The sequence below is a fragment of the Triturus cristatus genome, chromosome 2_1 (genome assembly GCF_964204655.1).
Source record: "Triturus cristatus chromosome 2_1, aTriCri1.1, whole genome shotgun sequence".
NCBI classification, from domain to species: Eukaryota; Metazoa; Chordata; class Amphibia; order Caudata; family Salamandridae; genus Triturus; species Triturus cristatus.
In genome coordinates this window covers 1,046,992,671-1,047,020,536 of record NC_140581.1, presented here as the reverse complement: position 1 = coordinate 1,047,020,536, position 27,866 = coordinate 1,046,992,671, and the positions used below count along the sequence as shown (strand labels likewise).

Below are 27,866 nucleotides of genomic sequence, written 5' to 3'. Positions count from 1 at the left end.
CAAAGGCTGCACTTGCTGCACCTGGTGGCTAGCGAAGAAAGGGACTGTGCCTGCTGTGTCTTGCTTAAGGGGAAGCTGTCTCCAGAGCCCAGTCAAGCCAAGAGAACTCCAAGGACCAGTTGACTGGCCTCCTGTTCGCAGCATATGGACACAACAGCTGTATAAGCCTGCTGGGGCAATTTTGTGGCCCAAGGTCTTCAGCCCACTACCACCGCCACCGTGAAGCACCAAGGACCAAGACCTGACCCACACAGTTGCACCGGAGTTCACTGTACCTGGAAGTGTTGTCAGAGAAATGCTGGGACCTTCAGAAGGTGAGTTGTCAACTCAGGAAGGTTTTCCCTCTGACTGCAACAACGGGTGACTGGTAATCCAATGGCGACTGGACTTTGGCTAGACAGAAGAGGACTTTGAGGGATGTCCACCCTGCAACCAGGACCCCCTTATCATCTTCGTGGGCTGAGGAAAACATACAGGAAGAACCATGTCACATCCACAGCATCCTTTGAGCATCTTCAGCATCCTTCATCCCTTGCATCAGAACCACTCCATAGGAATCCATTGCAACACAGATAAAATGCCCGGAACTGCCGAAGCACTGCTTCTCCTTTGAAGGTAACTATTCTTGGGGACCTTACTGGTACCCCTGACTAGAGTCCTGCTGGAGTTGGTCGCCCCTAGTTCTTCTAGCCGACCGCATTTAAACTTCCCTAAGTTTTCTTTGAAAAAGTGTCTAATTCTTTGACTTTGCCAAGGCTTGTTCACGTTTGAGTTAAATTGCTTTGATTTATTATTGCCTGTAAAATCTATATCTCCAGAACCCTCTGGTAAATCCTTTTTGTGCTAGTGTAACAATACAGTCTATTTTTATCAATTTTATAAAGTGATGGGGAATTTTGAGTTTCGTGTTGATTTCTTCCTTAATTGTTTTAGTGCTGTTTAAATGCTAAGCACTTGTTTCTCAGTGTAATCCTTGATGCTCAGTGCCACAGCTACCCAAGGTTGTGCTGAGTGTTTTACAGACTAAACCTACTGGACTTAAAAGGATTGGTCAGTGTATTACACAGTGAGGTAACACAACCACACCATATAATACACCCTGTTTCCTCACAGGCTGCTTGGGTTCCGGTTCGGAGAGGACCTGGCTCGGCAGTTCAGGCTGGACTGGTCCTATTGGAGCAGGGTCAAGACTGATTTGAATGTAGCTGTGTCTAGGATGAGGTGACATGGTCATAAAAACAACGAAGGTTTGGAATGCTACCTCAAGCAATTCTCAGTGGTTAGAATTATTGCAAGCATCCTCTCACCTTTTGTGTGCTTTATGTGATGCCCTAAGTAGCCATGGGTATGGCCAGACGTAGGTCCCTTGCTCACTGTGCCAATGGAATCAAGCTACACCTGACTGGATAGCTCCAATCAAGAAAAAATGGTCTAAGGCTACTTCTGTTGCAGTTTAAAGACTAGCTGGTTTGGCAGTTTGGGCTGGATTGTTCCTAATGGAGCTGGGTCAAGACTGATTTACATATTGCTGGCTCTAATCTGAGGTGACATGGTGGGCAAAAGAACGATGCGTTGAAATGCTACTCCGAGCAATTGCTAGTGGTTAGACTTAATGCAAGCATCCTCCCATCACTTTTGTGTGTTTGATGTGATGCCCTAAGTGGCAAAAGGTATGGTGAGCTATGGGTTCCTTGCTCACTGTGATTTACACCCAACTTAAAATCTCCAACCCGGTTTAAATTCGTCTTCGGCTGCTTGTGTTCCGGGTCAGAGAGGACCTGGCTTGGCATTTTTGGCTGGATTGTTCCTATTGGAGCAGGGTCTGGACTGTTTTGCGTATAATGGGGTGTAATCTGAGTTTGCATGATGGGCAAAAGAACAATAGATTGGAATGCTACCCCTTGCTATTGCCAGTGGTTAGACATATTGCAAGCATCCTTCTATCACCTCTTGTGTGTTTGATTAAGGAGGGTCTACGGTGTTGCAAAATATAGTATAGCTAGTGGGTGATGGGGCTACTGCTGTCAGGACATTGCCTCTTGTAATTACCTATCTAGATTATCTCTATGAAAGCCCATGTCCTGATCCAGGCATTTGCCCCATCTGTGCCTTCTTATAGGGACCTCTTAACTCAGCGTGTGTGTCTTTTCTCTACATGCTGTCAATTTTGTGCATAAATGTAAGGTGTCTTACTCAAATTTGTTATGTTTCATAGTACTTAATTTGACAAACTGATTGTTTCAGGCTACCTGGGACAACAAGACGATGGATTTAATTCCCAATGGAAGTGACATCTCAGTGGATAATTCTAACAAGTGCGTATACCTTTAAACCATTGTAGCTTTTATTGTCATCATTCTTACTCCTGTATGTACATTGCACTTACCCCAGATTTGTGGGTTGTGTTCCTGCTGCAGAACTGATACAGAAAAAATAAAGCAGATCAAAATGGCCTCTCCTCTGCATATCTGGTAGCCATTTTACTGGAAATCATTTGTCAAGATATCATCAGAAATGTTTCAAACTTTAACTAGGAGATCTCGAGGTCTCAAAGAAACGATGGCCCAGATTTACTAAGGGCTTGAATCAGGTAAGCCTTTGAGTCAGATTTACCATGGGATACGGAGCCACCTTGTGTACACCTTAGTAAATCTGAAGTAACGCTAGGAAGGCGTTCCATGGTTAGAGTGTGGGTGTTCCCATGCATCGACCTATAGTTTTCGGTGCATTCCCAGATTTACTAACACTAGTAAACCTGGGAATGCATCAAAATGCTACGCCTTCCCAGGAGAGGCCTAACAAGGAGAAATATGTTTATTTCTCCTCTTTCTACTTGTGCTGCATTCTGCAGCACACATACGAAGAGGACAATGCCTGAGAGGATTGTTTTTGTACACCAAAACAATCCTTCCTGTAGCTCCTGCACACAGAGAGAGCAGGAACGCGCCATCTATAAGTAAATATGACACATATCCATTTCCATCTCCATTTGACACAGGGCAGCAAGTTGTTTTGCTGCGTTGCACCAGATGTTAGTAAATCTGCCCCTACATGCAGGTTTTGGTGCACTTCGTCCAACATGTACCTGAGTAATCTTTCAAAGAAGAATCCATCTCCAGAGGGATGGTGCAGTGTACTTCAGGCTGCTATGGATTGGCTTGGGAGTTTATCTCTTGAAGGCTGCTGTCTTCTTGCTGGAGAAATGTGGCCTAGTTCATACCGTTAACCAGCGGGGGCTCCTCCGCAATAGCAGAGGAGCGTTGCCCCACTGGCTCAGCCGGCAGCTGAAAATTAAACAATATTGTTTTTGTTTTTTTGGCTGCTGGCTGAGCCAGCATGAGTGGGGATGGTCCGGGCCATGGGAGGGGGGTGGAGTGATGTGAACTACTAACTGTGCATGTCTGTTTGGCTGGGCGTCTTAGGCCAGCCAAACAGACATGCGCAGTTGGGTTTTCCAACCCGGCTGTATTGTACCGCTGGGTTGGAGAAATACCACAGACTCCCTGTCCTGAGCGGAGCGTCAAACCAGCATGCTCAGGCCAACGCCTGCACTGCTTTCATAGCATGAGAGCAGTCCGGGGATTGCACAGGTCTGCTGACCCAGTGTATGCTGGGACCAAGAAGCAGAGGAGCTTCGAGGCAGCAGGAGCAGCATGGAGGAGTAGCAGGAGTTCAATTTTCTTTTTATAGTTTTTATTCCACCCGCACCCTCGCCACTCACCCCACCACTGCTAATATGCGTCGGCTGCCACTGCCTTCACCACGTACTACTGTGGATTATTTTACAGCGATTAATGCAACACGTCACTAGTTGGGTCTTCAGAATCAAATATACTTGATTTCATAGCAGATACAACAGAATTACAAGGTTTTTTGTGCTGTTTTTAATTAGTGACACTAGATGAGGGATAAAATCAGCATGCACCATATGATGATGGGTTTCTGTATGTTATGGTCCAACCAGGCTCCGGTGAAGTGGCGAATAAAGGGAGGGAACTCTAATTGATTGTTGTGCGCCATGATCTGAATGTTTTTTAAATATCGAATTCTGACCTAAGTTTGGAAAATTGAGAATGGGAGACTGCAAAGTCACACAGTTTTATGGTTGGACCGATAAATAATGCATTAATGCTCTCAACTCATCGTGATATATGCCGCATGGGGGCACTAAGGCCAAGTGAAGTTATGTTCTACATCAATTTACTTGGTACTTACTTGTTCTGTTTTCATCTCACTTTCCCTTATGGTTGCTATTTGTTCTACTTTACCACTTGCTCAACGTTGTTTTTATTTTCTATTTTAAAGAGCTCACTTTTGGTCTGAGGCTACATAGCTGTCACTTCCCAATTTTAATATTTCTGTACAAAGTGCTTTTTCTCTTAGATAGAGATGTGTGTTAAAAAAGTGCTTTAAGGCACTCATGCCTTCGGTTGACATTTAATTTACAGCAGCTAGTGATGCAATTAGATTGTACTACTGACTACTGACATGAATACAAGAATTTACAGGGACAAAATATCAAAGGGGAAGTGCATAAAGGGGAGTATACATTTCCTGTTCCTAATGCTACATGTGCGTACCTTGAAGAGATATATACCACGTATGTGGAGTTAGGAATAGAAAATCTAGACTACACCTGTCGATATTTTTTTTCGATATTTTTGACCTCGATATTTAGTACCCTCAATAGTCTGACTTTGATAGTAAGTACACCTGCTAGTGGTAGGTCGCAGTGGACTGGCACATAATCGAGTTGTATGTGGAAAACACTGGCCCTGTCACCCTCGAGGCAGATTATAAACTAGGACATCTGGTGAATGATGCTGTGTCTGGCCTTCAGGTGAGAGGTTATTGTCCGACACTGGCCCAACTCTCAAGTCCTCAACTTGCTACTGCTAGTTTTCTCTGTTCCAGAAATCTTTTTATGGTCTTGTTTCCCTATACGCCTCCATCTCTATTCTGAATGTAAGTAATTTCTGCTTAATTATGAGGTGCTAGGCACCTTTTAACATGAGTTTGTTTCTTTTTCTGTAGACATGACTATGTAAACATGTATGTAGACTACGTGTTCAACAAGTCCGTGGAGGTCGTTTTTGAGGAATTCAAAAGGGGTTTTTACAAAGTCTGTGAAAAGGAGCTTGTCAAAGATTTCCATCCGAAGGAACTGAGGAGTATCATCATTGGAAACGAGGAATATGATTGGAAGAAATTAGAACAGGTTTGTGTAGAGTGTACATGATCTACAGATTATTTTATGGCAATTATTCTATGAAATCTCCTAAGTAAATTGTAACTGTTTTTTTGTTTTGAAGAATGCAGAATATGATGGAGTTTTTAAACAGCAGCCACCCCATCCAACTATTAACATATTCTGGGAAGTTTTCCATGAACTGCCATTGTCAGAAAAGAAGAAATTCCTTTGTAAGTATGTAGGAACAAACTTATTTTTCCTAGGAAGATGCTGTGGCAGCTTCTAGGGGACAGCCCCCAAATCAACTGGGTATTATGGTTTCCAGTGCTTAATACGCACAAAAATAAGTACAGGGCCCAAAAGATTTTTTCTGAAGCCTGTGACTGGTGATTTCAAATGTTGGGGTGCTGAATAGCAAGCCCACATATTCTTGATTCCATCATGTCCCTCTTTAATCCATCACTAGACACTCTCTGCATCTTTATCTCCCTCTTGCAGGTTCTTTTTCATCCCTGCTTCCTCCCGTTGTTGCTGTTTTTCCATCTTTCTCTTCCTCCCCCTTCTTTCCTCTTGTGTGCTTTTTCATAGGGATGTTAAAAAGTTGCAGAGGATACAGAACACAGCAACTCTGGAATCTTATGCTGGAGTACTTGAGAGGACAATCCAACTTGCAGTTTTTTAGAAAACAGTTAAAAACCTGGCCTTTTGCTCTTCTACGGTAGTTTTAATGATGGTTGGTTAGAGGATCTGACAGTAGACTCTTATCTCCAAGACACCTTACAGCTTACATCACTCTTTATTAAAATAAATCAAATCAAATCATGTCAGAAGCTCAGCTCTCCCTCACTTAAGCCAAGGAAGGACCTGGAGACTTCTCAGCATATCTGTGTCTTCAGGGAAGGACACCTATCAATGACCATGGCTTGGCATCAGAATATGCTATCAGTCTGTTGCTTCAACACTGATAAACAGCAATGTTTTTACCATTTAGATTATGCAAATAATTGTCAATATAACTGCCAACACTTGAAGGCTGTCTTCAGTATCCTTTGGTTTTGGCTTTGCAAGACTCCCAAACAAGATTGCAGCCAGAATCCTCCTCAAGATTAACCTCAGGTGTGGCAGTAATGCTGAGCCAAGTGCTGAAGGCCTGACTATGTTTCTCAAAATAACCATAAGTTCACAATTTGAGTTGTAAGATTAACAATGTTGGCAATACGTTGATGCACCTGTCTTTAGACTGCTGGCATAAGATGTTCAAGGAGCTGAAAAAGGTTTTCTAGCAATGCTCCACATCACAGGCTGGTGGACTTTTCAGAGACTCACAACTAGAAGAGCTGGGAACGCAAGTTAAAGTTTGGCACTTCCTCCAAATAGCTATTTGTTTGGGGATATCAGTGGACAGAATGGATGCAGAACGTCTGCAATGCTGCAGGATAAGTACAATATTCTATTTGATCACCTCTGGAGACAGAGTTTTTATTTAGTGTGATCACACAATTGTTTTTTCACACGAATAAGAATTGAGTGTTGGTGCTGTGCTAGTTTCTAAGCCATCATTACCTATCACAAGTCTCCCAGAATCTACTACTTAACTGGAGCCAGTGGTAGTAAACGATGATTGATTTTATATTGTGGTTTCCACTTGCCTATTGCTCATCAGTCATTGGGTGCTAAGCAAATGAGCTTCGAAAGTTTAGCATTGATAGATCACCTTTCTCTGCCATAGAGGCAGCACCAGATTCATCTCTTGAGATAAAGGCATCAGTTGTAATTAAATTTGTGGGTGTGGTTATTCCACATTCTGTAAAGTTTAACTTATGACTCCTGTCAAATCACAGGGTGAGCTTGGCCATGATATCCGCTGGACAAATTCACTTGGAATTCATAACAGAGGTGAAGTGTAAAGAAGTGATGACAACAGTAGACCAATTACATACATTTATATCAAAGTTAAAAATATATGAGATGGCATACACAATATATTACCAGTAGAAGATTATTCCCCCAAAGTTAACTAAATTCATCTGATTACAAATGTAACTATGGTTGTATAATTCATGTAGTTAAAGGCGCATATGTCCACAATTTAGTTATGTGATTATGCAGAGTAGAATGCCATGAGAATGTTGAACTTGTTCTTTGTAATAGGTCGTCACGGAGGGAGAAACTACAAAATAATGGCTTGTTGTAATAGACTCTGGTTTCTTGTAAGGTCAGACTCTGGTTTCTTGTAAGGTCGCCAGCAGGCTTCAATATCTGGACTCTGTACCAGATTTTCAGCATGCATGCAGTCAGTCAGGCCATTTTCATATGCAGAAGAAAAGCATGGTCTGAACCTTCTTGCAAAATGGAAACCAAATTTGTGAATACATGCCACAAATAACAGTCATGGGATGAATACTTGAATTCATCTCAACCACTAATGATGGCTGGCAGTCGCATTTATCGATCATTGTTCTTACACTATGCAACTCCAGACAGAGAGCTGCCATGCCAGGCCGTGTTCCTTCCAGATGGGAACACAGACGAGTTTGGGCCTGCTAAGCTCTCCTCAGCGTGGTACAATTTGTGTCCTACCACAGAGAGCGTTCGACGTCAGTATGGGCATGCGCGTGTCATTAGGGCATCTCCTACAACAAACAACAACGGTATGGAAGGAATGATTGAATTAGTTTCAGGCAGTGGCTGTGGTTAATTCAGGCATTCTTTCCATTGCCTTTTATTTGTTTTGCAGTGCACATATACTGCCTGCACATTTTGCAACAATTAATGGAATGTTCATAACACAAACTGCAGTGATACCATTTAATGCTGTTGAGTATTTTATATGAAAAAACTAGGCATAAGCATGTACATGTTTGTACACTCTAGAGATTATAAAGTAGAGGTATCTGATAGAGACGTCTAGCTGCAGATTCCTTAACTTAGAATATCCCCAGGCATCAGACTGGATCCGTAATTGTTTTTGCAGCAGCACCTCTGCGCGCCGGGGAGTGGCTCCGCCCTGACGTCGTCCATGGACATGATGTCAGTAGAGCCATATATGCCCCTCCCGGCGCACTGACATCAGTTTTCTTCTTTTCCGTGTTTGAACGCGGATCCTGGAAAACCAGCTGTTCCTTGGCCTGGTTTTTGGGCCTTCTCGACACCGTGGGTGTCGGGTGGGGGGGGGACAGTGTGCAATGCCTTCCAGCTTTAAGGCTTGTGAAGCCTGTGCGCGTCAGATGTCTGGCACTGACCGGCACCTCGTATGTATGCGGTGCCTCGGCGTGCACCACGACTCCAAGGACTGTGACGCATGTCAATGGATGAAGCCAAAGTCCTTGCGGGAGCGGCACATGAAATTACTGGCCGCACGAATGTCTGGTCCAGCTCCCTCCCGTTGCCGCTCTTCTTCTCAGGATCAGGCTCGGTCCCGAGGTCGCTCACGCGACCGCCGTGTGACAACAGGTAAGCACAGGTGCCACTTACGGAGATCTTCTTCCACTGCCTGACCGCTGCCGTCCATTCCTCTCGCAATGCGTCGGGTAAAGGCATACGGCATCCTCTGCATCCACCCTTTCCGGGTGTTGGGGCAACACGTGCACAAATGAAGGCCTATTCTAAGGCTTGTTTTCAGTTGCCCCCTCTCCCTGGTGCGTCTTCGGGCCCCACAGAGGTAGCAGGCACTGTTGCCGGGTCATCGTCTGCGGACGTTTCCCCGGCACCGGCTGTGTGCGTCGACTCCGATTCCGAAGCTGACGCAACACCAACAAGCCAGGGCCTACAGCATGGCCCTCCCCGTCGCTCAGCGCATAGCCCTGTAGGGCTCCCTGCGCTGACGTTGGAGGCAGCGCCCACGACACCGGCGACGCCGACCTCGGCGCCAGGTAATACCACAGGCTCTGCGCCAGCGCCTTGTGCTCTCTCCAGGGAGGTTGTCGGCATCCCGGCGAATCCACTACGGCACTGATCGATGCCGATTCCAGCGTCGAGCCGGCTTCCCTTGGTGGTTGAACCCCCCGACTGATCAGGCGGCTGTAGTCCCCCTCGGCCTCCGTTGACGCCTGTGCTCCCATTTACGCCTCCTCCTGTGGATCCTGGGTCTTCCTTGGACTCCCCTGATCAAGGGGTCAGGGGGCAAGTTCCTTGTGTAGCCTGGCCTTCAGGTCAGTCTCCGTCTTCGCCACTCCTCATGTCCAGTAGTATGCTTAGCCTTCAACCTTCCCCTACTGACCATTTGTTCTCACCTACTCGGATGGCAACTGAGTCTAGTGCTGCCTTTGCGCAAGCTATTCATGGGGCGGCTGCTGTGCTTGGCCTACAGCCTCCTATGGTGCCTCAACTTTCTGATTCTTTATTGGATCTGCTCCATTTGCAGCCTATTGAGGGAGAACCTTTGCTGCCCTTCGGGGACTCACTATTTGACACCCTGCGTGGCACTTGGTCCAGACCCTCTTCGGGTGACCCGGTTGATCGGGCTTTTGCCCGTAGGCACCGACCAGACCCAGGTGATCCTCTTTGTCTGTCTCTTCACCCACCTGCTCAGGACCTAGTTGTTCAGGCAGCCTTTGATTTGCAATCTTCACCCTCTTTACCATTGTTACCTCCCACGAGAGAGTCTTGGTGGCTGGATGATTGTGGTTGCAGGCTTTTCGCCTCCGCTAGCGCAGGCCTCCGGCTTTTAAATACAGCCTGTGTGTTTGCACGCGCATCTGCTGCTCTTTGGGACTCAGTTGCTCACCTTCTCTCTTCTATTCCAGAAGGGTCACGTACAGAATTGCTCCGCATTCTTCTGTATGGGAGATGCATGGCGCAATTTTCCCTTCGGGCTTCCCTGGATGCAACTGACTCTATGGGACGGATCCTAGCTCGCACTGTGACTTTATGTCGCCATGCTTGGCTGTGCGACAGTCGCTTCCCTGATCATATTCGGGATACCCTCAGAGAGCTTCCGTTCAATTGAGTGGATCTTTTTGACCGCCATGCAGATTCGGCGGTCTCCCGTCTTTTGTCCGACCTGCGATAACTCTTGTTGCTGTGTTCTCAGCGTTATTTTCTGGGACCCGCCCTGATGCACAGGTTGGGTTTCGGGACTGGTTACTGTTAGCCATTTCTCAGTTTGTTTGGCGCAGCCAGTCGGCTGCTTCTCTTGTTTTTCAGTCCTCTGACTGTGTGCTTAGCCCAGGAGGACACCCCTACCGGGGATTAGCCTTACTCTTTGTGGGGTATTTGCTGGCATTAGGTTCTGCCTTTTCCTTGGTACGCTCCTATGGAGTCTCCCCGTGGACATCCTGCTGGGTGCCACTTGTTTATTCCTACAGTGATTCTTTTACAGCATTGCTCTATTGCATGTCTGGGTTAGTCCGTCTGTGGTGCATCGGAACCTAGCATAGGTTCCATGCTGTGCGGTGTCTCGCATGCCTGGCGGGACACCTTGTTGTTGCAGTTTTTTCACAACTGACACCCTATTTGCCGCTGTGCGGCTTGCTTATTGGTGCAACTTGGACAAACAGCCTGTTCTGGGTTTGTCCTCCAAGGTAGTGGATTAGCAGATGTTCTCTGCTGTGCATGGTCATGGCCTCCTTCTGGCCACTTATTCTACAGCGGTTTCCATAACCCCTGCTGTTTCCGTACGGGGGTTTCCACGCTTTTGCTTGGGTTCATGCTGTGCACTCTCAAAGGGGCGTGTTTTCCTTGGAATACTCGCTTCTTGGGGTCCGGAACTTTTACATTTGTCCTCACTTTTTCCACTGTTGTGACTAGTTTTTTCCCCCTACTCTGTCTTGCAGGGGACTGTTGTTCCTCTCGGGCAAGGGGCATGGGTTACTTACTGCTTTGGACATTGTCCTACTCAGTTTCCACATGACTGCGAGTAATTTCAGCCTACTCTAGACTCTTGTTGGGTCACGTTTTCATGATTTTAATGTTTTTCCTCCTGCTCTATATCTGCTCTGTGTTCCTACCAGGTGGATCCGTGCAGGCTCTTTTATTCATACGGTGTCCGTGGTTCTTGGCCCGGTTTGCGTGTTCCGCCTGCTCTTATGTAGTGTCCGGCTTGTTTGGTGCCCCTTTTTGGGGCAGTTGCCTTCTTGCTGTTGTGCGCTTCTGGGCAGCTCACGCTCCGCTTCAGGAGGTCCTTGCTTACTTCGTGTGGTTCCAGCATCCACACGGTATGCTTAGCTACCTTCTGGAAGGCTTAGGTGCCTTCCGGGCTTCGCTCTTGTTCGTTGAGGCTTTACTGCTTGTCATCTGCCCTTTTTACAAGTTATGACACACCGCCTAAGTCCTGGCGTGTCTTGGGCCTACGTACTACCGGCACCTTATGGCCACGGATTGACATCCTGTCACTGCTGTCACTTGTGTTTTGCTGGTGCAGGTTTCAACTGAGCTCCTTTTCACGGTTGTACATATCAGACCGGTGTGCGATGTCTCTGTCATACCAGTTACTGTCAAGAGGATTTGCTGCAGGCGACATGTTGCTTCGGCAGCTCTCTCTCAAACCCTCGGATCAGCTCCACTTCTTGCGAAGTCATGACCTTCTTTTTTCCTCCAGCATATCTAGTATATGTTTTCTTCCATGCTGGCACTTGCTGGATAATCAGCCTCTTGCCACTGCTGCCCCACGTGTCTTTGCAAGTGCAGGTTCTACAGTGCCCTTTTTTCCACTGTTCTGCTTGGTCGACCGGTAATTGCTTTCGCTTTCTGTCGCCACCTCGGGTCCGGTGGATCCCTTAAACCCTTTTTTAAAGTTATAACCATCTCACTTCGCCACGGGCATCCTGGCTCTGTGCTTTCCTTCTTTCAACTCAGGAATACACAAAGAGGTTTGTGTGCTGTTCTTAACAGCTTCTGGTGCCTTTGCCTCCCAGTGTTTTCCGCTCTCTTTAGAGCTTCATGGTCGGGCGGTTAACTGCGCCACATTACTGTCCTCACAATGGCTCATCCCAAAGGTTGACTGTGCTGTTTTACTCACCTTATGGATGACTAAATTCTCTCAGGAACTTGGTGGGGTTCAGTCGCAGACCCGCCTTCTCCATGGGTATGGCTTTGGTATCTATTCTAAGTTAAGGAATCTGCGGCTAGACGTCTCTATCAGGTGAACGAGTTACTTACCTTCGGTAACAATGTATCTGGTAGAGACATAGTCTAGACGCAAATTCCTTAACACCCGCCCGTCCTCCGCGTTCTGCAAGGACCAGGTTGGGGCTTTCTATACTCGCCTCCCTTAGGGTGGCTTGCCCTTTTGCAAAGTGATATTCTCTCACTCCAACACAGACTGCTTCATTCTGTTTCTCTGCTCCATTCCGCCCATTCTCAAGATTAGGCGGTTTGTTGATAGATCCTGTGTTCTTTCCAGCCCTCGGCCTGGATTGAATGGTGTGAAATCTATTCACGCTTTTTTCCACCATCCCGCTCTCCCCTTCTGCATTGCCTTGTGGTCTTTGCCACCCCTGCAGCCTTTTACTTCAGATCTAGTGGCTCTGTACATTTATGGGTCTTGTATTGGGGTTGCGACGTCTCTTTCTGGTGACGTCTTGTGGTGACCTCTCCTTAATATTGTGTCCCCGACCTGTGCTCCACATTGTCTCCCTTTAACGTTGATTGAGCCTTCGCTCTTGCAGGGTGTCTCTTCAGAGAACTGCTCTGTCTCACCTGTCAATTTCTTCTATTTTTTCATCATTTTTGCACACTGTTTCCATATTCTCACAGTTTTTTGGTGATGGCTCCGCGTTTTGACGCGGAAACGTTTCTCCGACAAACACTGACAGCGCGCCGGGAGGGGCACATATGGCTCCGCTGACATCATGTCCGTGAACGACGTCTGGGCGGAGCCGGGCGGCATCGCCCCCCGGCGCGCAGAGGTGCTGCTGCGGAAAATTTTCTAGATCCAGTCTGACGCCTGGGGATATTCTAAGTTAAGGAATCTGCGGCTAGACTATGTCTCTACCAGGTACATCGTTACCGAAGGTAAGTAACTCGTTCGTTTGAAACATTAGCAGTGCCTTCTTGGGTATGAGCCAGAAACATGCAGATTGTTGAATTCAAGGGGACTTGGAGAACCTGCTGAAAAATAAAGCTCAAAAGGTGAAAGTGGACCCAAGAGAATGTACCATGGTAGATGGCATCTGCTTCTGGGGTGATACCAGGGCCCTAACCTGTCATCTATTAGGAATCTTTGATAAGAAACAACCTTTTCAGTCTAAATTTCCAGCCCTTGCTTCAATATCCCTCTGCATTTAAAGAAACAAAATTGTATATTTTCCACGATTTGGAACTTGTACATAAGAGTGTTTTATTTATTTTATTTATTATTATTTAAAACACTTGTAGAGCGCAACTGTCACCTGACAGGTATCCTGGCGCTGAAGCTCACTCCTTAGGAAGGAAAGAGACGGGAGGCTAATTAGGGCGTTAGCAGTGAACGGGATTGGGGAAGAGCCAGGTTTTGATTCGTTTTCTGAAAGGCAGGAGTTTTGGAATTTGGCGAATGTCGACCGGCAAACTGTTCCAAAGTTTGGCGGCGGCCACTTTGAAGGATCTTCCCCCGGTCCTTACCTTGTTAAATCTGGGTACCAACACAAGGCAGGCTGAGGTGGATCGGAGAGTTCTGGTGGGGGTGTACCAGGAAAACAATTTTTATAGGGATCTGGGGCCCATTCCGTGTAGTGCCTTGAAGACAAGGCAGAGTGCTTTAAAAGCAATTCGCTGCTTCAAAGGGAGCCAATGTAGTTCGGCTAAGGCTGCTGTGGCCGAGGATCTCCTGGTCCAACCAAGGGCCAGTTTGGCTGCAGCCGACTGGACTCTTTGGAGTCTGTCCAGTAGAACAGCTGGGGACTCGAGCAAAAGAGCATTACAATAGTCAAGGCGACTAAGGATAGTGCACCTGACTATTAGTGCTCGGGCCTGAGCGGGGAGTAGTGGCATGATTTTACGTAAAGAACGCAGTAGGGCCGAGCAAGTAGAGACTGTTTTAGTTACCTGCGTTTCCATGCTGAGGTTGTTGTTTAGCATAACACCCAGATTGCGTACACTAGTGACCGGCTGTGGTTTTTCTGGGTTTTCCGGGGCCAGAATTCTGTAGGAAATAGGCGAGGAATCCGGCTCCCAGAGCAGAACAGGACCTCGGTCTTGGAGGAATTGAATTGCAGGGAATTCATGTGCAGCCAGCCGGCTGTGTCTCTTAAGCAATCATGGAACGATTCCATGGGGATTGAATCCTCCCCCTCCCAGGAGAGGATGAGCTGGGTGTCGTCCGCGTAGTTTACCGTTTTCAATCTGTAGGATTTGATTAACGTGATCAGTGGTTTTAGATAAACGTTAAAAAGGATCGGGCTAATGGACGAGCCCTGGGGTACACCGTGAGGTACTGGGGAAAAAGCGGATTGAAAAGGGGGGAGGGACACAGCCTGTTTCCTATCTCTCAAGTATGAGTGGAACCATAGCAGGGCGGTGCCGTCGACCCCTGCCTCTCTGAGCCTCTTCAGCAGAATCATATGATTAACCGTATCGAATGCGGCAGACAGGTCCAATAAGATCAAGGCTACTGCGTGGCCCCTGTCTGCACGCATCCGAAGTTCTTCCATGGTTGTAAGCACCACCGTTTCGGTGCCATGGGCTGGGCGAAAACCGAATTGGAAGTCGTCCAAGAAGTGATTCTGCTCAAGATGTGTCGAAAGACAGGAGCTAACCCAGCGTTCCACCACTTTCGCTGGAAAGGGTAGGAGCGATATAGGTCGAAAATTGGATAGACACTCGGGGTTCAAGGAGGTTTTTTTTAGCAGCGGGGTGATGAGTGCTTGCTTCCAGGGGGTGGGGACAAATCCACAGCCCAGAGATTGGTTACAGATCCTGCGGAGGGTGTGGAATAGTTCAGTTCCGCACGCTTTCCAGGTTTTAGGGGGCAATGGGTCGAGGGGGGACCCAGAAGTGATTCAGTGTGCCAGTATCTCGAAATCTGCTTCGGGGATAGGGGGGAGAGCCTGTAGGCATTCCCTTGGTAGGTGTCCTGGGCTCGGCGGCTCAAGGTTGGTAATAGCGGCTCCGGGGGAGTTTAGATTATCTTGAAAAGGGGGAATTGCAAGATTCTGAATGATTGTCTCAATTTTGTTCGTGAAGAACTGTGCGAGATTATCGCAGAGGGTCTGCGAAGGGGGGATAGTTTTCTTGGCACAGTCGGGGTGGATAAGGTTATCAAGGATCTGGAAGATGCTTTTGGAGCTATTTGCTGCGTTGACTATAGTGGAGCAGTAATAGGTGGATTTGCTCTCTGCGATGGCTGATTTGTATTCAAGGAGCTTGTTTTTCCAGCTAATTTTGTTTGATTCGCAGTAGCCTTGTCTCCACTTCCTCTCGGCCTGTTTACAGGCTGATTTGAGGGTTTTCAGGGAGTCGTTATACCATGGGGCTGGTGCTCTGCTTTTAGGTTTGCATCTTTTTAGTGGAGCAATAGAGTCCGTGGTGGATACTATCCTTGTGCAAAAGGCTCTGTAGTTGTCTTCAACCGGGTTGATTGGGGAGAAGCTATCTTCTACGTTGAAGACGGTGGTGGTGGAACTCAGTTTTTCCAGAGCTTTCCAGTCCCTATAATTAAATTCGGATGGTGCGCTATTATTCAGCTTTCTAGTTTTTGTGGTGGTAATGTAGAATTTGATAAGAGCATGATCTGTCCAGCTCATGGGCAGAATGTCGTTCAAATGTGTTAAACCATGACTGGAAAAGATGAGGTCAAGTCGGTGGCCTGCTGAGTGGGTAGGATGCTTAACCAGTTGGTAGAGTCCCACGCTTTCGCAGGAGAGCAGGAGGTTTTCTAGACCGGTGTCTAGGCTCCCGTTTGGCCAGAGGTTGAAGTCCCCTAGAATGATTAATTTATTATGGGAGGTTGCCATGTTCGTGAAGGTGGTCAGTAGCGCTTGCTGTTGTTGGAAGGTGAAAGACCCTGGAGGTCGGTAGCAAATAATTGCCGTGAAGATACCTCCGGAGTGGCAGTTTATGGAAAGGCCGAAGAGCTCAGTCCCGGCAACTGAGTCCATGTCTATGGTATTAATGTGCCAGGAGGCTCTATATATCATGCCTACACCGCCACCACGGCCTTTGGGTCTGGGAAGGTGCAAAATTTGGAAGTCTTGAGGGCAAGCCCATGCTAATTCAATGTCGCAGTCTGCGTGAGTCCACGTTTCGGTTAGGAAGAGGACATCCAGGTGGTGTGATTCTATGAGGAGATGAATTTCGTTAGCATGCTTTGGCAGTGATCTGACATTCAAAAGGCCTCCCAGGAGCAGACCCTTATGAGTGAAGTCAAGCAGTGGAAAGGCGGTGTCATCAAAGATGAGCTTACCTTCGTGAGCGAATTCTCGCAGGTTAAACAGGGTTTCCCGCGTATAGCGTGGGGGCTGCGAGCAAATTTGTGCAGAGATGTCTGCGCTAGTCGCGTCCTCGTCGCGGACGAGCGCAGACGAGCTTGCCTTAAGCACGCCTTCGGCGCGCAAACGGCGCTCCCGCTGCGCTCGTCCGCTGCGCTTCCTCCAGTAGTACATTTTATAGTGAGGGAGAGGCGGGGGGGGCGTGGCCAGGGAGGGGGCGTGGCCTCGCTGCACGCCGTCAATGGCGGCGATCAGGGGGCGTATGTCGGCGTTTGGGAGGCGCTGCTTGCACTCAGCAGGCTCCCAGAGCGAGTAAAAAATGCTTTTGCCAGGTAGGCGAAATGATTCTAGACACAGTAGTAAAATAACACTCAACTATTAAAATTTTTAAAAATGCGGCAAGTTACGATGTATGCTCCCGGCTTTCCGCCTCAGGAGTGAAGAATCAATCAAATCGCGCTCTCATTCAGCGCTATTTGAACTGGGCGGGGGGCGTGGCCAGAGAGGGGGCGTGGCCTCGCTGCACACCGTCAATGGCGGCGATCAGGGGGCGTATGTCGGCGTTTGGGAGGCGCTGCTTGCACTCAGCAGGCTCCCAGAGCAAGTAAAAATTTTTCCAATAATGTAGAAATGCATGTATTTTATGTTGTGCAGATTTGTAGAGCACTCTATCACCCAAGAAGGTATCCCAGCACTGAATAAAACTCTTTCTTGAGCCATCCTTTACAGCTGCGATGCTTTGATAGTAGCTCTAAGGGCGAGTGGTGTTTTGTGGAGGGTACTATGGCGCTTTGCATTTTGTAACCATTTTCCTATTGCTAGGTGTATTGTTTATTGTGTGGATTTACCAATTCTGTGTGTATCAGAGATATTTCTGCTTTCTGACATTTATGTTTCCCATTTCCTCCACAATTCAGTGTTTCTTGTGGGAAGTGACAGCGTCCCTGTTTTTGGAATGGACTATTTAAAGATAATGATCACGTCCAGCCCTTTATTTACTGAAGATCATCTTCCATATGCACAAACCTGCTACCAGACCCTAGGACTTCCACCATACTCTAAGAAGGAAGTTCTCAAGGAAAAGCTGTTGCTTGCTATCTGCCACAACAGAGGATTTTATTAATGTAAACCATGAAGAAGATCATTAAATAATATGTTTAACTTTTTTGAACATTGTAAAATAACGACACTGTAAAAAAAATTTGAATATGTATAATTAAAAGGTTTCTAATATATTTTTTACAGAAATGAGCTGTAATTTATTGTTTCAATAAGGTTTGAGCTGTATTTTTAGAACTGATTGTGGTATAATAAGTGATTAAAAATATTCAATGACATCCAAAGCTTCAAATGAAACAAACTGGTTGTTTTCTTCCGATTACAAATTTAAAGGTCAATTGTGTAATTAGATAGTAAATCTAAATATTTCCTTTGTATTTTGTGAGGGAAAAAAAGTTTGTGCTTTTTATGAAGCTTTGTTTTCAGCATTTGATGTTTGTGCTTTTTATGAAGCTTTGCTTACAGCATTTGATGTAAGATGTAAGCAATGATCAGTCCAATGTCTCTCATGACGGATCTAATCAAAACCTATTCCTCCCTTAGTGTCTCATGAGACTTGTCTGGAGTGACTTTGATGGGGCATTAGATGAACCATTGTAGTGTTACGTTTGATTGTTTGCTCTGGCTGGAGAGTGGGGGATCTACTGTACATACCTAGATGTATTCCTCCCAATGGATATGGGTGTGTGGACTGGGAGGAGACTGAAGAGCCCGATTAATGGTTCCAAGTTCTGCTTATGTCAAATGCATCCAATACAGGAATTGCTGCCTGCCTCCCAATCAATGTAGTCAGTGATCTCAATAGCAGCATCAAAGAGGGTATCCAATTAAGCTAAATGCCTATGTGGCCTCTTGCCCTCCTTTTGTAGTGTGGTCATGCCATTTAATTGTCCCACATGCCACCTTAATTGTTTGATCAATTCAGGTTTTGCTTCTTGGTGGCATTGAGTCATCCCTGAAAACAGCATTATTTCATTTCCTAGTGTGCTCCATTATTGTTCTTCCTCTAAATTGAATATGTGGCTTTGTGTAAAGAACACATTGGCTTCATCCTTCTTATCCAGTTTAGTTATCATTTAGCTGATAGGACTACTGCTTATGTACTATGTACCCTTGTGGTTCAGCTCCATCTCAGTGTCACTCGCTTCTGTTATTTTCCCTGACCTGCGTTCTGTGTTCCAGTTCTGTCAACGAATGTGCCACTCTGTCACCTGATCGGTTTTCATTTTAGAAATTAAGGAACTACATCCATGTTTACAATTCCAAACTACTTTTCATGTTCCTATTTTGTTCTGCTTTTGCTGTTCTTGTCTGCTTATCCACGTTGTGCTCCTCATTCTTGACTTTAGGACCTATTGCTCCGTGTTTCCCTTGTAGCACTTGATTAGTCTGTTTACAATTAATCTTCATTTTTTTCCTGCACTTCTCCACCCTTTCCTTTGAAATGAATGGCAGGTGCTCACAATCACAGTAGAAGAGTTCTATATAATATACGAGAACCCCTCGTTAAAGAGAACATAGCATTTAGCTTCTGTTATAGCGAGCTGCAAAGACCATCAAATCATGTGCACTGTTATTAAAAATGAAATTATTCTTTGATTCAACAGTAATATATGCTACACACAGAATTAATTCAACCAAAATAAAAATTCAGGGAAAATACTCAATTACGTATTGAAAAGATTTCTCTAAATCTTTTCCCATCCTAGGACTCTGTTTTCAGTGATGAAACCTCAGGGTGTCTAAAACAGATTCGGCCGCCCATACCAGCCTAAAGGGAATGGTCAGGAACCCCTGCTTCTGCCACACTGTATACAACCACCTCCCCCATACGAGGCCGCTGTGTGACCTAATGACATTGTCTCTCCTTTACCTTTTTTTCACATGAATATGCCAGCAACAAACTTAATCACACGTCCTAACAATGTATATAGTTCTGTTATAAATCAATGTGTATTGACAGCGATATACCTTAATGAAACAACTGTAAGCCTATAACTCCTTTGAATCATCTCTGAGAAATGTTGCCTGATTAACAAACCAAAAATCTCACACCTTCAAAAAATACTACAACTAGATCACTGCAGAGTGATATATTTCCATTACTTCATAGTTCACCACCTTTTCAACATCATTTGAGTCTTCCTTTAGCGGGATCAGAGTAATTCTCTATGAGCCTTGTAAATTGCAACTGGACAAACATAATTAATAGTTTCTTGGGGGAACTGAGGACATCTCTGCATGCCTTGCAAATGCAAATCACACAGGGAATAACCTCATGTGTACTCTCCTGGCACTAATGTTGCAGCCACATACTTTACAGTTGCGTAGCAAGGCTGCCATGGGGCCTGGTGCTATCAAGGAAAATGGCTCTTTTACTGCTATTGGGAAAATAAATATAGCAATTATAAGGGATCAATAGGCCCCAGTGCCACTGCACCTGCTGCACCAATAGTAGCACTACCCCTGATGCTTTCAACCTAAGTAACCCTAATTTTCTACTGTATATTTCCCTCAAGTTCTGTATTCTGGTCACCAAATATTGAATATAAATACGCATTTACATGCCTGCTGCACAAGACTTTAAAGGAAATTCTTGCAAATCTTTTTAGGTTTTGAATGCAGAGGGCTTAGGAAATCTCCTGAAATTAAAAAACTTGAAAGGGGCTTACAGGCTACCCATTACTTACCATTTGTTGGCTTGCTTGTCACTCTAATTTCCTTGCTTCTTACAGGTTATTGTATTCCATTTCCTGTAGGTTTCTGCTTTGTTCACGTCTGTCTTAGTGTGTTTGTCTTTTCTGTGGAGCTTGGACCAAATACTTCTTCCTTTGCGATGTCTTCATGCACTTCTTTCATTGCTGGGGCTCCTTCTTTCTTTGAAAACAAGGTACTTTTTCCAACTGCATTTTTTTTTTGTAGCTGTGCTTTTCCAGAATATTATTTCTGTTTAAATGGTCTTTTGTAATGAGGATATGGTATTACAGATAGAGATAATGATTTTCAAAATGTAGAATCATGTTTGCATTTCGGCGGGTCTTAAATATTTTGTAGTGTGTGCCTATTACTTCAAGTTTGTTGCTTTTAAATATAGTTCATGCCATAGCCTTTGTGAATATGATTTAAGTTTCTGTTGTGTAGTTCCTATATACCCTATACAGGATCTGCGCATTTGGATAATATAAACTGTGTGTTTGGTGGCAGACTGATTCTGTGCACCCCCACCTGATAAGTTAGCCTGTCTGTATCAGCTAGCTCACAGTGCCACTAGAATCTTCTCTTATCGGGGAGAGAATAGTTCTTGGCAACCTCAGAACATGACAACCCTGATCCCCCAGGATCGTGGCAACAATATACTACTTTTTGCTCAGTCACTCATGCTCACTTGGTTCGTCTCAGAGATACACAGAATAAACATACTGGGCGTTCTCAATAAGAATGTATTGAACAGTTGTTATTGTAGTGTAGAATAGATGAGTTGCAACAACCATTAGACAGTAGCAGAGATATATGATTAGCAATACTACAAAAGTAAAGGGATGGTATAGTTCTACCATCTTGCAGAAATCATGAATACATACAAGTATATAAAACACATGATAAAGAGTGCACAATCCGACACAATGCCTCCCTAACTAGATGTACCTAAATGTACCTAGCATCTGTGTAGGTGTTATGCCAATAATCCCTCTAGGATTTAGTCCACCCCATTACCTGAGAATGAGAGAATTTGGGACCCCGTCTTGATCTTGAGTTGAACACCCCACTTGGGAAGTTAGACCACTGCTAGCTGGAGCATCTGCATGCAGCAACCTCAGAGTCTCTGGTCAGTGTGTCAGCCGAGAAGTAACAGTCTCCTCTATCTTCCTAAGCAAGATGTGATGTATTTATACCCATAGGTCTCCCCAGGGGTCCTACCTCTTGCTGTGTTACTGTTGGCCTAAAGGATGACGTAGGGCTGAACTTTATACACAGAGATTATGCAGTAGATGGTAATCCTGCTGTGCTTCCAAGAAGCCTCATGTGTAATGTATGAGAATCGAACTAGGGAAAACTCGCGTTCTGAATGCAGTATCATATCTTGTTTAAAGATCAGTCCCCAAGAACCGTTATGTATGTAATGTAGGGAAGGATATAGGTGAAAGGTTATGATGTTACCTGCGCCTATATGGAAAATAACACCCACTCCTCTTCCGGCTGGACGACATATGTAACCTATTATTGTACTACCATCCTAACTAGATATTGGTATGCGCAAAGTTTAAAAACATTTATTTTTGCTAAAAATGTTTAAAACATCTAAAAATCATAAAAATGTTAAAAATCTTGCAAGCAATAGCTCTAAAGTGTCCGTAGCTAAAGTCCGAACCACTATAAGCATTTGAAAGCCGTGCATGCCCAATAATGAAAGGAATGTCAATTTTTGTTTTTGAGTTCCAAATCGAGTTTGTTTTAAAAAGGGCGAATTTCTTCCAGCACAGGACGAGCCAAAATAAGTCAACTGTTTATGTGTCCTGGCTGGTAGATGCAATATTTTTGTTGCTTGCTTCCGCAGTAGACGGCCCCTGTAGCACCTCGCACAGTACATCAATTGAGCACAGATGATGTTCCACACTGTCCGCAGCCGATGCTGGGGCAGTCTGCACGCCGTCCAAAGCCTGGGTGTCAGTGGAGGTGTCCATACTAACAGGTGCAGTTGCTACCTGCAGTGGCTCTAGGAATGCCGCCATCAATATTGGAATACGCTGGGGACACTGCAGAACATGGGCCGTTATTGGGTCCAGTAGAGCATTCACGTCTGTTTGCGCACATGATAGGAGTATCAAACAAAGGTCTAATTCGCATTCTTCTTCGCAAAACAGGCATCGGAGGACAGGTAAGATGCAGTCCATCCAGACTTAGTTAGGCGAGGTGTGCCTTGAAGTTGTACCATGCGGGCAGGGTATTTACGCTCCAAGAGTGCTTTTTCCATCTCCTTGGTGACTGAGACCTCCACTGCGTAGTAGATAGAAGACAATCAAGATACCTGCTATTAGAAACAGGATTAGCGGAAGTCCTCCAAAGATGCTTCCAAATACGGAGTGTATGAAGTTTGGTATAACTCCGCCTGTCGTATCAGAAATGTTAAAGATACGATTTACCATTTCTGCGAAATGGAAAGGGCAGTTTGTATGAATAAGCGCCTGTATCTCTGCTGAAGACCTTGCGATCTGGAGATCAAAAGTCTCTTGAGGGGAGGTTAAGGGCACAGACTTCTGTAAAAGCATGGCTTTCATTCTGCTTAGAGTATCAAACCGTATTAAAGAAAGATTCAGTGAAGTCCATAACGGCGCTTCCCTGACTGTATTTGTCGGTGGAAACAATACTTGCATGCAACAAGTAACCGTGGAGCTCACGGTTACCAGATATGCGATGCCTGGAAGCATTCCGCAGCAGCCTTGATCGTTCAGCATCAAGTAACTCCAATTTGAAAGTAGCCCGAATGCTGGAGTAATCACTGCAGCTGGGAACCCCTCAGATGACAGGACAAGTTCGCTACAGAACCATTACAAGCCCCGTGCAGCATTATATCCTGACATATGAGTGATCCACTTAAAGCATTCTCACAGTTTGTACCACTTAGAAACACTTCTCAATCCCCACTCCGGCATCGAAATCTGTATGGTAATTCCCATGATTCCTTAATGTACTCCTTACCCATTTTTTCATATCTGCCTTCCCTCTTTTGTTCAAGGCAATACTGAAACTGACAGGTAGTGACCGGTAGAGTTATGCGGCCAATGATTAGCCACTCCGTGGATGGTGATTCTGCCACTGTGAATGGTAACCTATCCAGTTTTTCGATATGCAGCATTGTATATTTCGCTCCCCTTTGTGCCATTTCTATCTGTTTATCTGTTAGATTGTATTCAACAAGAGACGTACTGTCAAGAAAACACCAAGGCACATACCCTGCACGCAAAGATTGCAGTGTCCAGCTTCATAACATAGAACATAACTGAGATTGCCCGTGTTGTAATATGGCTAAATCTTGTTTAAGTATGTCTGTCGCAGAAGATACAATGTTGTTTAAGGAGTATATCCTGGAGGTCAATGTAGTTAACTCATTGTCTACCACTGCTCGAGATTTTTCTAGATTTGTATGGTCTATTTACCGTAATTTCCCTGCGACCTCTTGTTGGGATATCTTCCATATTTCATTATAGGCAGCATAAATGCCAGCATTTATGAAACGTTTCTGACGTGGTTTCCTGGGACCTAGTAAAAAATCCCTAATATCTACATCTTGTGAGAGTAAGGACAAGTGTTGTTTCACCTGTGTGAGTGTTGAAGTTTTTAGCCAATCAAGGCACAACTTCCCAATACTGGAGGATGTCACTACCCCTGGATGTTCTCGCTGTACATAACGCAGATCTGGCCTATGGATACTAAACCCTTCGGTTTTACCTATGAATCTTGCCTGACAACTATAGGTGTCTGTTGGCCAAATCAACCATTTCTTCCAATCGGGGTCTAATCTATTGTATTGTATGATTTCATCTAATGTAATCCCTTTTTGTATTGTTCTGTTACCCTCGGTGTGTGACGGTGTTGGTAACCGAGGTGTATTCAAGTCTTTGTTCTTGGCTAGTCCAAGGCAAGACATCTGTAGCACTGTCTCGTTCAAAAACATGATCTGTTGAGGGATGAGGCATGCCCTAAATAAAGCTTCCGTTCCCTGAACGTGCCATTCTCTAGTACTCCAGACTGATTTTAAGTCTATGGTGTCTTTCCATAAGTCGTAACGTTGTCCAGACAACTGGGCAATAAAGGATGCAGAATAAATCTGTTTGGTGTTTGTTAACATTTTTTCTGTGCTGATGTTTGTGCAACCTTATAATAATATGAGGCTGGGTCTGACATATTTAACCCCGAAAAATATGGAAACTTTTGTGTAAATGTTTTTGTACTGCCTTTCGGCGGTGTTGGACAATGTTCCCACTGGTAAGTGAACACATTTCTAGGATTAGCAGATTTATGCAAAAAAAGATGACCATAATGTTGAAAACAATACATTGATTTGAAATCTGATGTGCCTTCCAATGTTTCACTATTGGAAAATGCAGCAGATTGTTCCAACTCAGACAACATGTTATTTCCAGTTTCAAAATCCCAATCATCAGAAAATGTACTTGAGGTAATGATATCACGTAATGATATTTTATCTAAATGTGGAATTTTTAAAAGTTTGGTCGGGCCAAATATATCGAAATCAACCTTGTCCCAAACCATACCATCAGGTATGGGAACTGCTGTAATGTTCACTGATGACAAGTATCTTTGTTCCCGATGAGATGATTGGTGTGGTTTTAAAATTAAATTCACCTTTTGGGCTGCAGAGCTTTGCCGAATGTATTGTCCATTAATAAGCATGCTAAAAACTATCACTAAACCTAACCAGAAAAGAAAGAAAAGTATCCCTGTGATTACCCATAGTTCTACCTAAGGTGACACCAGGTAAGTCTTCTTAAGAAAGTTCAGAAAGTCTTTAACTTGCTGCTTCTGTGATTGTTGGGCTGGCGTAGTTTCAGGTTCATATGGATCCAAAGAAAATGTATAAAAGTTCATGAAGTAGCCAGAAGCAGTTTGATCAGTTGTTGGAATTACATCATGATTCGTTGAAATCGTAGTTTGCTCTTGTCGAGGCATGTTGACGTAGACATCTGTATTGGGTCAAAAAGCAATTTGTCAGTTATCTTGAGTTTGATTTTGAAGTTGAACTTCAGGTTCAAGAGGAACGAGTTCCATAGCATTGTTGCATAGTTCATCAATCCGTACAGTTGACTCTTCGAACGTGATGAGTCTTTCCATTTGAACTTCGTGAATTGTAGCGAGAGGAGGGCGTCTGCTACTTTGGAGTCCACGTGGCCTGCTACTTAGTATCGGCCACATAGTGTGGTTCGATTAGGTTGATTAAGACAAATCATCTTTTCTTCTTTTTTCCAGCAAGAGGCATTAGAAGTACAGTTCTTGTTCCTTCGACTGCTAGGACCTGTACAGGTTTTCTGTAGCATGGCCCAAATTCTTTTTTGTCCTCTATTTTCTCTCTGACCAGATCCCTCACTTTTAGGATCCAGACAGGTCTTGCCGTGACTGATTTGACTTCCCCAGTGGCGGTCTGCTTCAGGTAGACATTGCTTTGTTGTGTCCAGGATTCATTTAGATCCTGTAAAACTGCCAAACGATCATGGATGTCAAAAGGCTTTTCATCCGCAACTGTGTCTTCACAGTCTAGATCAGGAACCCACATTCTTAACCCAAATAGGACCACATATGGAGTGACACCCCCTAGAGAATTTCTTTGCATGTTGTTCAAAGCTCTCTGTACTCCATACAAATGTTTTACCCAACTCTCACCGTGCCTAATACTCTAGCTGCCAAAGATTGCTTTAAGTCTCGTTTGTTTCTCTCTCCACAACCGAATTTCTCTCTGGATGGTATGGAGGTGAGTACCGCAATGCTACACCCAATCCTCGCATGGCGTCCTTGTAAGCCCGAGAGGTAAACGCTGGGCCCTGGTCAGAATGTAATGTGCCAATTGAATATGTTCCTATAAAGACTCTCAAATCTTTGATGACAGTTCGAGCGTCCGCCGAGCGTTGGGGCCACACCCATAGGAATCTCGAGCAGGAATCCACTGCTACCATGATATACCTGTAAGCCCCATCTCTTTTTAAGGGGCCGCAGTGGTCCAAATGAACACATGCTAGTGGTTTGTCAGATATTAACAATGGTGTCTGTCCTGGACATGTTACAGTGGAACCTTTTATCTGCTGGCAGATGTCCATTTCAAGACATAGTCTTTAGTTTGCTTTGTTAATCCTGGCCACCAATAGCGTTGTTTCAACACAGAAACAGTCGCCGTAATTCCTGCATGTCCAGAACCTCTCCCTTCGTGTGCTGCTAGAATTAAACCTAACCTACTATCCATGTTTGGAATTACTCTATCCGCCACTCCAGAAATTTGAGCAAATGGAATGTTATTGGCATCTAACTTGTAGGAGTACTTGAGTGGAAACATTTTTGGTAATGCTTTGCTGTTCTTGCGTGAAGCAATGACAGCTTCCATAATCTCACCGTCTGTTCTCATTTTAGAACGAGTGACTGCAGCTACAGAAGCCATGCGTACAGCCCCCTTTGCGGCTTCATCAGCCAATGAATTTCCTTCAATGTGAACGCCATCACGCTGATGACTCAGTGTATGTATCACGTGAGCCCTCGGTAGTTCAGTTTTGGACTCCACTACCTGTTCGCAAAGCATTTTAGGCTTAATTGTGCCACCTTTCGCGTCTTTGAACCCATTTTGAACACAGTACTGCAAATATTCATTGTATGACTGCACACAGTAAAAGGAATCACACACAATTAAGGTGGGGAATTCTCGATCCGTATTTACCAGTGCCAGTATCAGCGCTTTTAACTCTGCCAGCTGTGCTGTGCAGTCTCCTAGAAATTGCGTTTTTGTGCAACTTGGATGAAACTTTCCATCCCGCATGCGACCTTTAACAATAGCACATGCTGCGCTATATTGTTGCTTACTTCCTATGGCTGGTTGAGCAGATACATCAGTGTAAATTATATACTCTTACTGATTTATAGGCATTATTTCGTTTGGTAGAGGATATTCTTGTTCATATTGCAGAAATGCTTGTGTCATTAAATTTGGGTCGTACCTGTATTCTACATCTGTTGCAGTGAGAGAATTAGCCCATTGTATCCATCTGGGATGTAAGTCTTTAGCATTTGGAACGCTTGCCTTTGTCGCAGCCTCTAAGGCTGGAACTGGAGTCACTACTATTATTTGTTTCCCCTGAGCCAGTGCTCTTTCTCCTACTACAGCAGTCTGTACTGCTGTCAGAATCTTTTCAGTAGATGTGAAACGCATCTCAGCATTTGTGTACAACTGTGATTTGTATGCTATTGGTACTGTTTCACCTTCATTATATGTCAGATAGCTGTACCCATATTGACCTGCAATTATACAGATCGCCAGGTTGCGTATGTTTACATGTGTCTGTAAGTGTTTGGATGCTATCATGTCAGCTTGTAAGGAACAAAGTGTATCTGTGTGTTCCTGTGTCCAAAAATTCCGGTTTTAATAAATCGTAGCGAGGTTTTACTCTTTCTGCGTAATCTAAAATATATGTTCTACCAAAATTTAGGAATCCCAGGATTGATTGTAGATTTTTTGATGATTTTGGAGGTTAGAGCAGCGCACATTTTTCAAAATA

At 44.8% G+C, this 27,866-nt stretch overlaps 1 protein-coding gene across 2 annotated transcripts in view; it reads left to right on the top strand.

Annotated features, from left to right (window-relative positions):
- The window catches only part of LOC146866324 (E3 ISG15--protein ligase HERC5-like), a 551,381-nt gene extending 533,502 nt beyond the window's left edge, over window positions 1-17,879 (top strand). For both annotated transcript variants that reach the window (XM_085635591.1, XM_085635598.1), the window contains 4 exons: window positions 2,245-2,315; window positions 5,035-5,218; window positions 5,313-5,421; window positions 17,454-17,879. In XM_085635591.1, coding sequence (XP_085491717.1) covers window positions 2,245-2,315; window positions 5,035-5,218; window positions 5,313-5,421; window positions 17,454-17,659 — 570 coding nt within the window. In that variant the 3' untranslated portion in view covers window positions 17,660-17,879. The remainder of the gene's footprint in view (window positions 1-2,244; window positions 2,316-5,034; window positions 5,219-5,312; window positions 5,422-17,453) is intronic.
- Window positions 17,880-27,866: the final 9,987 nt, after the last annotated feature.